General features: G+C 39.5%; 1 protein-coding gene across 2 annotated transcripts; it reads right to left on the bottom strand.

The window, feature by feature from the left end:
• Positions 1-1873: 1873 nt before the first annotated feature.
• Positions 1874-11907, bottom strand: LOC143138584 (C-type mannose receptor 2-like). 2 transcript variants are annotated; one of them, XM_076299021.1, is made up of 10 exons: positions 11867-11907; positions 11322-11386; positions 11026-11111; positions 10528-10662; positions 4114-4222; positions 3832-3912; positions 3495-3586; positions 2805-2945; positions 2549-2657; positions 1874-2196 (listed from the first exon to the last, which is right to left on the bottom strand). In XM_076299021.1, exons 2-10 carry the CDS (start codon positions 11383-11385, stop codon positions 2138-2140), a joined length of 876 nt encoding a protein of 291 aa, XP_076155136.1. In that variant the 5' UTR covers position 11386; positions 11867-11907; the 3' UTR covers positions 1874-2137. The 2 variants fall into 2 exon arrangements, with proteins under 2 accessions (XP_076155136.1, XP_076155135.1); XM_076299020.1 differs by lacking the exon at positions 11867-11907 and having other exon boundaries at positions 11322-11422.
• Positions 11908-12156: the final 249 nt, after the last annotated feature.

The following is a 12156-nucleotide window of genomic DNA, read 5'->3' as shown; positions in this document are numbered from 1 at the left end:
TGTAACCAGTCTCTCTTTCATATCCATAGCATGAACATTTTTTTTATTGCATTTCACATAAGGGTAAACAAGTAGGAGCTAATTTAGCTCCAGGTGACCTGTGCTGTGTCCAGGTCTTCAGGTAGGACACTATTACATTTAGAGAGGGAAATCACACCTGTCACCAGAGTTGCACCCACTCACCGAAATACAGGTGTAGGGTACCATGGTGATTTCTCTCTTTCTGTCTGTCTCTCTCTCTTTCTCTCTCACTCTCTCTATCTATCTATCTATCTATCTATCTATCTATCTATCTATCTTCTCTCTCTATCTATCTATCTATCTATCTATCTTTCGCTCTCCCACTCACCCTCCTGTTTTCCTATTGGCCAGCTCTCATCCACCTGTAGTGGGGCACCATTTACAGATTCTCAGACCCTTAGCTCATATGAGAACAAATGTCCTCAAACGTGACAACAGGGGCATCAGAGGGCCTTCCTGCACTATTCAACCAGTGATTTCAGCACAGAGAAGTCACAAACATCTGTGCAGATTTGTCCGAAGAAAGAGAGAGAAGGTGGTGAAAAAAAGCAACTATATATGAGAGAGCTTAGATAAGAAGTCAATAAAGAAACCCTGAGGTCCCTGATGTGCAGTGGAGCATTATCTATTACATAAAAAAAATTTTAAGCAGCCAAAGATGAAAGTTGATGAGTAATTTTGAAGGGGCGTATGCACTTTATTGTACAAAAATAATGAGACTTCCTGCTTTGAGTTGTGTGGTGCTGTGCAACATTGATTCATATTTAAAAAAAGGCAAAATAAAAGGAGCAACCCAGACTATTAAAGAAGCCCTATGCAGGTCTGGTTATTCCTTCGCTGTTTCTGGGTTTTCGCCGGATTTGGGCTCACATTTTTCACGACATAGCTCCCCCTTCGGTAGCAAGTCGGCGTCCGTTTTGCAGTCTTCTTAGAAACTACAATCTGACTACATTTTCGTGGCGCAATTGGATACTTCCGCTGAGTCACATCCGGATTTGCCCGGTCCGGGTTCAGAAAGTTGCATATTCGTTTTTTCCGCGGAGAAGCGATAGGATGAGAAAAAAGTTGCTGAATGTAAAAGATGTACTAAGACAAAATAAGGGTAGTGATCTATACTGTATGATAGCAATAGTGATTATAAAGATTATACAGAAGCTATTTATGTACTGTGTGTGTGTGTGTGTGTGTGTGTGTGTGAAGGGTAGTTCTTGTGGTATATCAGTCCTCATTGTCTCATATGGGGCATTGAGTGAATTCATGTTAACAATAGTGCAATAACAATGATGATGCCGGTATTGCAATGTAAAGAAAAACATAAATCTTAAGAAGAGAAAACAAAATATGTGTATGCTGTGAAATGTAAACATTGAATGTGTTTGAGATGTTACCTCTGAAGAAGGGATGATCATGGTCTCTATTGTTTGTTTGTCAATGTAGTTGATGCACTGTATTCCTTTAAACAAAAGTTGTAGGTTCAGACACTGGGAAATATAAAAGTCTATATTCTGTGTCAAATGTCAGGTCAGGTATAGCCTAAGCAGTATGTTGTTCAATAGTGATATGCTGTCCTAGTATGTTCTGTTCACTCTTATGCAAATTGAATGTTTGAAAATCTAATACTTGTTTATCTTATGTTTCAAAGCTGTTCCTATAATGTTAAGAAGAAGTAAGAAAAGAAGTTAGACTTGCAATGTCCTTTTAGCCAGTAGCACTTTATAAAGTCTTGGTTAAATGTTTGTTATAACAAATGTGAATTTATTCTTGTGGTATTGTTTGAATAGACCTACTATAAGATGAAATAATTGTGAATTCTTTATTTTTGTATGGTAGAACTTTAATTGTATTTATTTTTATTTTAACATTGCCATATTGTATTGTAAAAATACATTATATGTATACTGTGCTACTGATTTCAAAAAAGGTATTAAAAAATAAAACTGAATTGAAAATGCAATGCTAAGATTATTTTTACTTATTATTAAGATAGCAAGAACAGCATTTTTATGTAATTTTAAAACAGGTAAAATCATAGTAACTACATTTCTGGAAATAACAATATCTTTCAGTGGGAGCTTGCTTTTGATCTTGAAATGGAATAATTTATTTCAGCAACCCCTCAGCCCATGGAACACACTAATGGATACCCAGACTCACAACTGATATCATTCCACGAATCTGAGGGGGGAAAAGAAAGTCAACATGACAAGACTACACCGTGAATAGCCTGGACAGCTATATGGGAATGACAGGAATAGAGTGCTGTACAGTAAAGCTGTGCTTTGTGAAAAAATCAGAACAGGAGACTGTTTTGAAATGGTTTGTAATCCCTACCTGGGAGTCTATTCACAGTATTCAGCCTATACTTAACCCTGAGCTGCTCCAGGGGACTGCCCCTATAGTTAGTTCTGACTGTAGTTAGTAAGTCTCTCTGGATAAAAATGGATTCAAGGTTTTCATTCCAACAGGAATATTAGTATAGTAGATTAGTAAATACAGTAGATTAGTCAAATAAGATTAGGAACTGTACCTCCAGTTATATGTGCACAATTCTCAACACCATAATAATTGTCAGGCTGAGCAGAATGCCAGTGAGTGTAGTCAAACCTGGACCCGTCACTCCAAACCCACACATCCTCCTGAGAAAGAGAAACCAAAATACTGTAGGTAACATTTTGAACATTAAAGTATTGTTTTAAACTGGCCATGCATTGTTAATTAAGTTGCATGTCGTCATTTTGTGTTGTCATGTGTCATTATTGTAGAATTCAATGTGCAGCTGTGACCTGAGCAGCATCGGTCCCTCCGATCCACGTGTATGGTGCGTCGCTAGGGGCAGTGAGTCTATGGATCAGATCCTGGATGAATAAGAATTCATCTTTGCTGTGTACCGAGGCCAGGTGCCCTCCCATCCTCACACAGTTACGCTGCAAGAAGAAGTCTCAATTGAAGTTTTATTGATGATACACCACTATTTTGGAGGGGTTCATATCTAGACATATTGGTTACACTGATATGGTTGATAGGGTAAGTATGACTACCATGTCCTGTTAACAAGTCTCAATGTGCTAATTTGTGTTTGGTCACATCCTTCATGATCAGAACACTTGTGGGTGTACTACTAGTCAAGACAGGATATATTTTGTGGATATCATTTAGTCAGTTATACAACTCACAACAGTGCTATGATTGATATGCAATACAATTAATGTGGTACTGAAAGGGTCAATAATGTTGCATCCTCTACTTGGGGGGCTGGGGTCAACGTTTGGGTAGGAGGAGAGGAGGAGAAGGCGGGCGTTGGCGCTTTACGCTGAATTCCTTTTCATTGGTCAGGATACTCTTATTGTAGATGTCATTAAAGGAATTGTACAGCCCTCTCGTTGATTGATAAGCAATTCACGTGGTACTAAAAGGGTGAATACAAGTTACGTTAACAAACTGGAATGTCTTTAATGTGACAGGGTAGGACACACCTCAGCTTCAGCCCAAGTTGTTACAGTGTGAACAAACTGAAAGCAGCGGCTCCCAAACTCTGACCAGCCCCCAGGGCAAGTCTTCAGACACTCTAAAAATGAAAAGATGCCACAAATGGTTCTTATGGCCAGTACTCTGTTCCCCACATTACTCTCTGTAACTCTGTTATAATAAGTGAACAGTAACTATAACTTATGAGTTATTTTTTATTTCTGCTGGAATTACACTTTAGTGGAATTGAACTAATGTTAAATACTGAATCAAATAACAACTCATAGAAAACATGAATAAAACATATTTTAAACACAGGAATGGCAGGGAAAAGAAAATACTTACGTGGAAACGACACTTTCATGGAACACGCTGATGAACAGACTGATGGATGACCGTACTCACAACCATAATCATCCCACTTCCCTGAGAAAAAACAGAGATCTTCGTCAATCCTACCAGCAAGACAAAACTACATAGTGAAATTTTTGGACTGCTAATATGCGAATGACATGTATAGTGTACTATAGTAAAAGTGTTGATATGAGACATAAAATTAGGGAATCAAGATCCACAGGAAGTTTTCAGACAAGCAGAAACAGAGTAAATGAACATTAGGAATGGTACCTTTATGCATATGTAAACAATGCTGGCCAACACCATAATTGTTAGGCTCACCAGCGTACCAGTGAGTGTAGTCAAACCTGGACCCATCACTCCAAACCCACACACCCTCCTGAGAAAGAGACACACCATTTCAACCTAAATAGGTATCTGCTTCTGCAGTGTTTTAAACTGGGCATACATCATTCTGTGTTTGTTCTGCGTTTATATAGCCTTCATCTTGTGCTATTATTTAGTACTATGGTCATTAGATTGGTAAATGGGCTGCATTTATATGCTCTTCCTCTCAGTACTCAAAGCACTTCACAATTATAACCTCACATTCCCCCATTGACACGTATACGAAGGCTGCCATGCAGGCTTGGAATTTCACCATTCTGGGGGCAAGGCCACTTGGCCTTCAGTTGGGCATATTTGGTGGGGGGCACAAAGGCCACATGTCAGGGCACCAAGGTCAAAGTTAACTATACAGTAGTAGGCTATAAAAATGATCAAAGTTTTATTTAGCCTATTCACTGCAGTAGACCTGCATCACTGTATGAAACATTACAAAAACATGAAACATGACATATTACACAGAACTGTAAATCATCTCATCATCTAATATTTACAGATATCTAGGCTATAAACATTTATTTTATATTTGGCCTGTTATAAAATCATGTATTGAACAATTTAACCACAGCTCAGCTTTAAGAAACTCAAACTGCCTAGTTGCATGCTTAGCATTTTGTGGTCATTAGGCTAAGGCTACTTTCACAAACTCAGTCAGCTGTCCTCTGATTTACCAATATCTACGTGATATTTGTAACATTTATTTTGTATTTGGCCCGTTATGAAATCATGTGGAACAATTTAAACACATTGTAAAACTTAAGAGTGTGTCCATGAGAGGACCAGGCGGGGGTGACACATGCTACGTCACCGATTTTGATGAAACTTGGACAGTTTGAAGGGTCCACCTAAAAACTCAAAAAGCCAAAATAGTACAAAATTTGAAACAACCCAGGGGGAGTTAGGACCGCCTCCTTGTTTTAGGGCAAAAAACCTCAAAAAAAGGCCCAAAATTGCATAAAATGTTGACATCCCTCCTGCTGTCAGATTTAAACACAGCAAAGTAACAATCCATGCCATCAAAGGTTCATCCAAGGTTAGTTTAAAACTGGAGTTACAATGCATAAGGTGTGACTGGTGTCAGTCCAGGACTGCACATGTCCACTATGTCACATGCTTTTTGGCGAATACACAAAAAATAGCAATATTCAGACCTGAATATCTCCCATGAGCAACCTCCTTTTTTCAAAATTCTTTCTGAAAGGGCCATCTGTGGACTTCATAAATCAAAAGAACAATGCTCGGCCTTTTTATTATTTTTTTCGTGGTAACCGCCTGAATAGTGTGATCCTGCCAGTGATTTCAAATACATATCTACTTCAATGATTGGTTGAAAATAATGCTTAGGTCATTTATGGTGGACAAATAGAGATATATTATCATCAATCATGTCTGCTGATCAAATCCAAGCTACATTTAATGTCCTGAGTGTAATATATTCCTTAAGGTAGCTCAAAATGATATCATCGGGTGACATACACCAGTATACCCGTAGGTCTAATTTTTGCAAATGTGATATCTTCAACATATCTCTGGGCTAGAAACAGTCACTTGGAATCAAATAATAACTTTTAACTTTTAAGATTTTGAAGGTCAAGGTCACTGTGACCTTATGTATATCCCATTGTGGTGAATAAACCTCCCTGACATAATTGCAAATGTGATACAAACATTCACACTGGCCCTTTCTGAAACCAATCCCTACCAACTCCCCTAAGTTACGGTGTGCACTCAGGTGGGAATCACCCTTACAGCTAAATCGAGTTCTCCATGTAAATGGGAAAATGTTGGAGTTCTTTTATCACTTTTGGGTGCTATAGGCTAGTTGGAACTGCTCACCTCAATGAACTATGATAAGCTATGCTAACAGTGGGTGCTTCAGACTGAGGTACTGCACACACACAGATGAGAAGGGTATGTATCATCTTATCGAACTCTGGCAGAGACAATAAGATCCCCAAATGTTGACGTGTTCCTTTAACACTTAGTTAGGAGTGCAAGTGGCTAGGGAGAGAGTGTAGCTAGTTTCGGAAAGGGCCTTTCACTCACAGATAACAAATTAATTTGAATCTGATGGTCAAAGGTCATAGGTCAGGGTCATTGTGACCTCACATTCTTGTGAGGAATGGAAGTTTTTTTTTTCTTTCAAATTCGGCACACACAGTCACTTACACTCAAAGATGAACTGATTAAATTTGAGTGGTCAATGTTACTGTGACCTCTCAAAAAAACAACATGGGCCTACTGTATTTTTACAATATCCTGAAAACACATTGAGGGAGTTATTTCAAATTTAGCACAACTTAGGCCCTGTACACACATAACCAGATATTTTATGTTTGGGTCTTTCGTCCACACATAAACAGTGTTTTAGCCCACACAGATATTTTTTTTTAAAACCTTCTAAAGAGAATGCTGGTTTACTTGGATCTGTGGACATCCAAAATGGAGATTTTTACAAACAAGTATATACGTATATATACTCTTTTGATCCCGTGAGGGAAATTGGGTCTCTGCATTTATCCCAATCCGTGAATTAGTGAAACACACACACAGCACACAGTGAACACACATAACAGTGAGGTGAAGCACACACTAATCCCGACGCAGTGAGCTGCCTGCTACAGTGGCGCTCGGGGAGCAGTGAGGGGTTAGGTGTCTTGCTCAAGGGCACTTCAGCCGTTCCTACTGGTCGGGGTTCGAACCAGCAACCCTTCGGCCAAAGCACTAACCAGTAGGCCACGGCTGCCCCCGTGGACAAGGACATGATGATTACCCCGTGGACAAGGACATGATGATTACTATGGATGGGTATTGGGTGTTCGTATATAGCAAGTCAGTCAGTACTCTCCTGGGCTTTACTTGTTTTGTAGCCTACTGTACCTCGATGTCCATCCATCGTAAAAACATCTGCTTATTATTACAAGTTGTTTTAAAGCAGAGACTCTGATATGGTATAACCACCTAGCTTCATGTTAGGGTCCCACAAGGAAATCTGTCTAAAACATTGAAAACATGATAATGTACATTACTTGTGAATCTGTTTCCATTGCATGCCACATGACCAGTGGTTAAAGTGGGATTTGGCAGGTGGGGGAACCTTAAAATCCAGTGTCGGTGCAACGGGGAAAAATGACTCACCGTTGGACAACATATTGAGTATCGTGGTGTAGCAATACTTTTTGGACAAGAATTGATAGCATTTCGGTCACCTCTGTACACACGAAAATTAACTCCCCAATTATTTTAACAATATAATCGCGCTGTATCGTTGGTATGAAACAATATATTTATTATTAAATTATCCGAGGTGGCGGAACTGCGTTCCTCCCACTTTAATTCCTGCATATGACCGCTGTCTGCTGTGTTGGGCTAATGGAACAGTGCTAATGGAGTAATGCCAAGCTAGATTAACATTTTCCAATGTTAAAACCATTTATCACATGAAAAATAACAATGTTATTATCATGTGATAATAACAATAATAACAATACTCAGTGTTTCCAGGATATCATGTTCAAGTTGTAAAAATATTTTTTAGTGAATAGTGAAATAGTTCACAAATATAATCAGCCACAAAACTTCTGTTAAACTTTTTTTGAGGACGGTCACTGAAAGGAGCTGTAACAAATATCGGAGGCTGCTGAAAAGGCAAGCCAATGGCTATGGCACTCACATGCTATTTGGGGTCATGTTGTAACCTGAATTGACTCTGAGACGCTGCTGCTGTGTTTCTGGAGTGGTAGTTGTTGGTGCCTACATCAAGGGCTTGCGTGTCGGCTGTGTATGTTGTTGATCAGATTATAAGTGTCCACAGTAATGAAGAGGAATGACTGGAGAATTTATGATATTGCTTGGTATGTTGGTATGTTGCTGATCGGATCATAAATGGCCATAGCAACAAACAGGAATGACTGAAGAATTTGTGACATTGGTTGGTAGTTGGTATCTAAATATTTGTTGCTATTTGTTGGTGTCTGCATCAAAAGGCTTGCGGTTTGACTGGGTATGTTAATGATCAGATAATAAACCACCAAAGCAATGAAGAGGATTGACTGTAGAATGTGTAGGTATTTGTGGGTGCCCACATCAAGGGCTTACAGTTGGTCTGGTTATGTTGCTGATTGGATCAGAAACTGTGGGAGCAAAGAAGAGGAATGACCAAAGACTTTGGTAGTACTTCTTGGTGCCCTCATTAAGGGTTGGTGTTTTGTTTGTTGTATAGTTGCTGATGGGATCATAAATGGCCACAGCAAAAAAGATGATTAACTGAAGAATTTGTTGGTATTTGTGGGTGCCCACATCAAGGGACTGCAGTTTGCTTGGCTGTGTTGCTGATCGGATCATAAATGGCCACAGCAAAGAAGACAAATTACCAAAAAATGTGTCGGTATTGGTTGGTAGACAACCTATCATGAGTGTGGAGGGAGCTGGGTCTGAGATGCCAGATACCACTGTTGAGCCTTCTGGAGGTCACCGATGAATGACGAAGACAAAAGTGCAAGTGAATATTTGTACCAAATTTGAAAAAAACATCCCTACAGGCATTTATGATATACAATTTTCTCAAGAATGCAAGGTCCTTGACCTCGACCTTTGACCACCAGATTCAAATATTTGTTATCTGTGAGTCAAAGTGAATATTTGTATCACATATGAAATTATGTCAGGGATTTTTTGAGATTTATCCACCACAAAGGGATATACCAAAATGTTACAAGTTATTATTTGAATCCAAGTTACTGTTTCTAGCCCTGAGATATGTTGGAGATATCACATTTGCAAATATTGGACCTACGGGTATACTGGTGTATGTCACCCAATGATGTCATTTTGAGCTAATCAGTAGACATGATTGATGATAATATATCTCCATTTGTCCACCATAAATTACCTAAACATTATGTTTCAACCAATCATTGAAATAGATATGTATTTGAAATCACTGGCTGGATCACACTATTTAGGCGGTTACAACGACAAAAATAATAAAAAGGCCGAGCATTTTTCTTTTGATTTATGAAGTCCACAGATGGCCCTTTCATGTGCAGAAAGAATTTTGAAAAAAGGAGGTTGCTCATGGGAGATATTCAGGTCTGAATATTGCTATTTTTTGGGTATTCGCCAAAAGGCATGTGACATAGTGAATACATGCAGTCCTGGACTGACACCAGTCACACCTTACGCCTTGTAACTCCAGTTTTAAACTAACCTTGGATGGACCTTTGATGGCATGGATTGTTACTTTGCTGTGTTTAAATCTGACAGCAGGAGGGATGTCAACATTTTATGCAATTTTCGGCCTTTTTTTTAGGTTTTTTGGCCTAAAACAAGGACGGGGGCCTAACTCCCCCTGGGTTGTTTCAAATTTTGTACTATTTTGGCTTTTTGAGTTTTTAGATGGACCCTTAAAAAGTTTCATCAAAATCGGTGACGTAGCATGTGTCACCCCCGCCTGGTCCTCTCATGGACACACTCTTAAAGCCCAAATTTGGAGACATCCATGCATGTCGAAATGTACTGCAAATTCAAAACTGGATTACTCTGGAACGGCTAACTGTACAGGGGACTGCTTTACACCTTTGTGTTCGGTAAGGTCTGCTGTTTATTCTGATATATGGTTTGTCGTGTGTTAAAAGAAGGGTTCGTGAAGTATTCCACCGAGATGAATGGGTTGGGAGATCAATGAATTATATTAGATGGGAGATGAATTCTACTTTTCTCGCGAACCGTTCAACTCCGCAATCTAACATCGTTTAAAAGCTGAGAAAAAGCTCTTTCATGTGATACTTGTGATGTCTGTGTGATGAATAGGCTACTTCGCGAGTAGTTCAACTGAGATGAATGGGTGAATTTGGACGCACTTTCTTGCGCTGTCACTTTCTCCACTGCGTAAAAGACTAAATTAATTTGCGCTGTGAATGCTAAGATTATTTTGACAGGCCACAGGCTAAATAAAAATCGCTATTAGTAGGACGCAAAGCAGAATATTGAAAGAAGGGGGCACCAAGGCCACCATGGCCTGTAAACCTCTGATTTTCAAACGGGCCTCACGGCCAACACAAGAGGCATGGCCGTCGTGGCCGCCGTGAAATTCCTACCCTGCTGCCATGCAAGGGGACATGCCTGCACAGCACACAGAGAGCAGTTTGGGATTCACTCATTCTGACAGGGTCAGGGGGAAATGAGATGTAGCCAGAATCCTTCCGGTTCGACTCCTGAAAAACTCCTTCACTTCTCGTGCCACTGCCGCCGACAGATTGCAGCTTACCTCAGAGCCATATTTCTATGGCTCTGGCTTACCTTAGCAACATCGGTTCCTCCAATCCATGTGTCCCAGGTGTTGCGAATGTGTTTGTTGATCAGATCCTCGATGAAAGAAGACTCATGTATGCTGTGTACCGAGGCCAGGTGTCCTCCCATCCTCACACAGTTACTCTGCAAGAAGAAGGTTCAATTGTTCAAAGTTTTATTGATGATAAACAAAAGGTTCACAACATCATAAACCTCTCTGAGGAATTGACTTGAGTTATGATGAGGTCTTAGAATTATGGAAGCTTCTTCACAGGTTAAGCTTAGGTTATATATACAGTATATGTGTAAATGGACAGAGAGTATTCCCGGGTTGTTTAAGATAGTAGAATATGAGCATCTATTGCTGTTTTTGCATAACTCAAGTATCATCATGTGAGCATTTAGACCATGGAATTTATTATGTGTCTTCAGAAACATTGCCCTGACAACCTTACATATCTCCTCTATCAAAGAAGACAAGAAAATAAGCAAAACAGTAGGACACACCTCAGCTTCAGCCCAAGGTTTTTCATCTTGGACAACGTTAAAGCAGTGGCTCTCATACTTTGACCATCCCTCAGGGCAAATACACTCTGAAAATGAAAAGATGCCACAAATGTTGGTAATAGGGGCAAAACACTGTTCCCTATAGTATGGAGATCGTGCAGGTCAACCTTCAACCTTCTGAACCCTCTGTATCTCCAAAAGTAAATGTTACTTGTCAAAATCACAAAAGAAATCTGTTGAGACTTATTGTATTGTATTTGTATAATGGATTTTATTAGTAAAAAAAGGCTGCATACCTTGGACTTCTCCTCCGCAGCAGAGAAGGAGAGCAGAGAGAAGGAAGCTGCCTCTGCTGATCATGCTGCTAGCCAAAGCAAGAGGGGGCATTTGACATGATGGAACTGGATTACATTACAAAAAAGCCAGACAAAACGTAATGACAGTAAGGTTTTAAGACATTAAAGTGTCACAAATAAGTACAAAAGGTTACCTACAAAAGGAAGTATAGCACATTTAATACAGAGACAATTCAACATCTATTCATCAATAGAAAGTAAATACCGGTAAACAGATACAGAGTACAGCATTATGGAAGTACAGTGTAGCCCAGATTGTGTTTATGTCTTTAACATTCACTAGTCAGCTGTATCTGTAGGCTCTAAGTATACGATTTGTATTCGTGTTAATAAGAAATGTTTAGTTTCAGTGCAAGCATATCCCAGACTCTCTCTCTCTCTCTCTCTCTCTTTAGGGGTACCAAACAGAGATCCATACAGCAGAGGTCTGCAATAGAGCCCATGTAATACCTGAACATAGACGTTTCAGAGAAAGGGAGTGGGACCTCTTTTCCTTTCCAAAGCCTGAAAATGGAGCTTCAAAGAATCCCACCCAGTACAACTTAAGCCTGAAAAATAGTTTATTTCTCCAATTTAGGCCATGTACTATATGCCTTTGTTTTTTAGAGCAGTTGTAGTGTGCCACAAAGGAAAACATCCAGAAATAATATAAAGAGTTTCTCTTAGACGGTAGAGTTATCTGGAGCTATGCTTACCCTCAAGAAGTTGTAGAGTTGTGGAACTGGTTAGATGGTCAGGAAATATCAATGGTCACTATCCCTTATTCTTGTCTTTG

The sequence above is a fragment of the Alosa pseudoharengus genome, unplaced genomic scaffold (genome assembly GCF_046254945.1).
Source record: "Alosa pseudoharengus isolate Yale_2024_CS ecotype anadromous, Long Island Sound unplaced genomic scaffold, YU_APseudo_1.1 YU_APseudo_1.1_scf_21, whole genome shotgun sequence".
Classification (NCBI taxonomy): Eukaryota; Metazoa; Chordata; class Actinopteri; order Clupeiformes; family Clupeidae; genus Alosa; species Alosa pseudoharengus.
This window is presented reverse-complemented; position numbering and strand designations above follow the sequence as displayed.

What these genes read in the sequence shown, in the direction of transcription:
- LOC143138584 (XM_076299020.1), bottom strand. Translation starts at nt 11,412, where the DNA reads ATGCCCCCTCTTGCTTTGGCTAGCAGCATGATCAGCAGAGGCAGCTTC. An exon ending in GAGGGACCGATGCTGCTCAG is followed by an intron (nt 2,658 to 2,804) that starts GTCACAGCTGCA and finishes TCTCTTTCTCAG; the next exon opens with GAGGATGTGTGGGTTTGGAG. An exon ending in TTGTGCACATATAACTGGAG is followed by an intron (nt 2,197 to 2,548) that starts GTACAGTTCCTA and finishes TTCCCCCCTCAG; the next exon opens with ATTCGTGGAATGATATCAGT.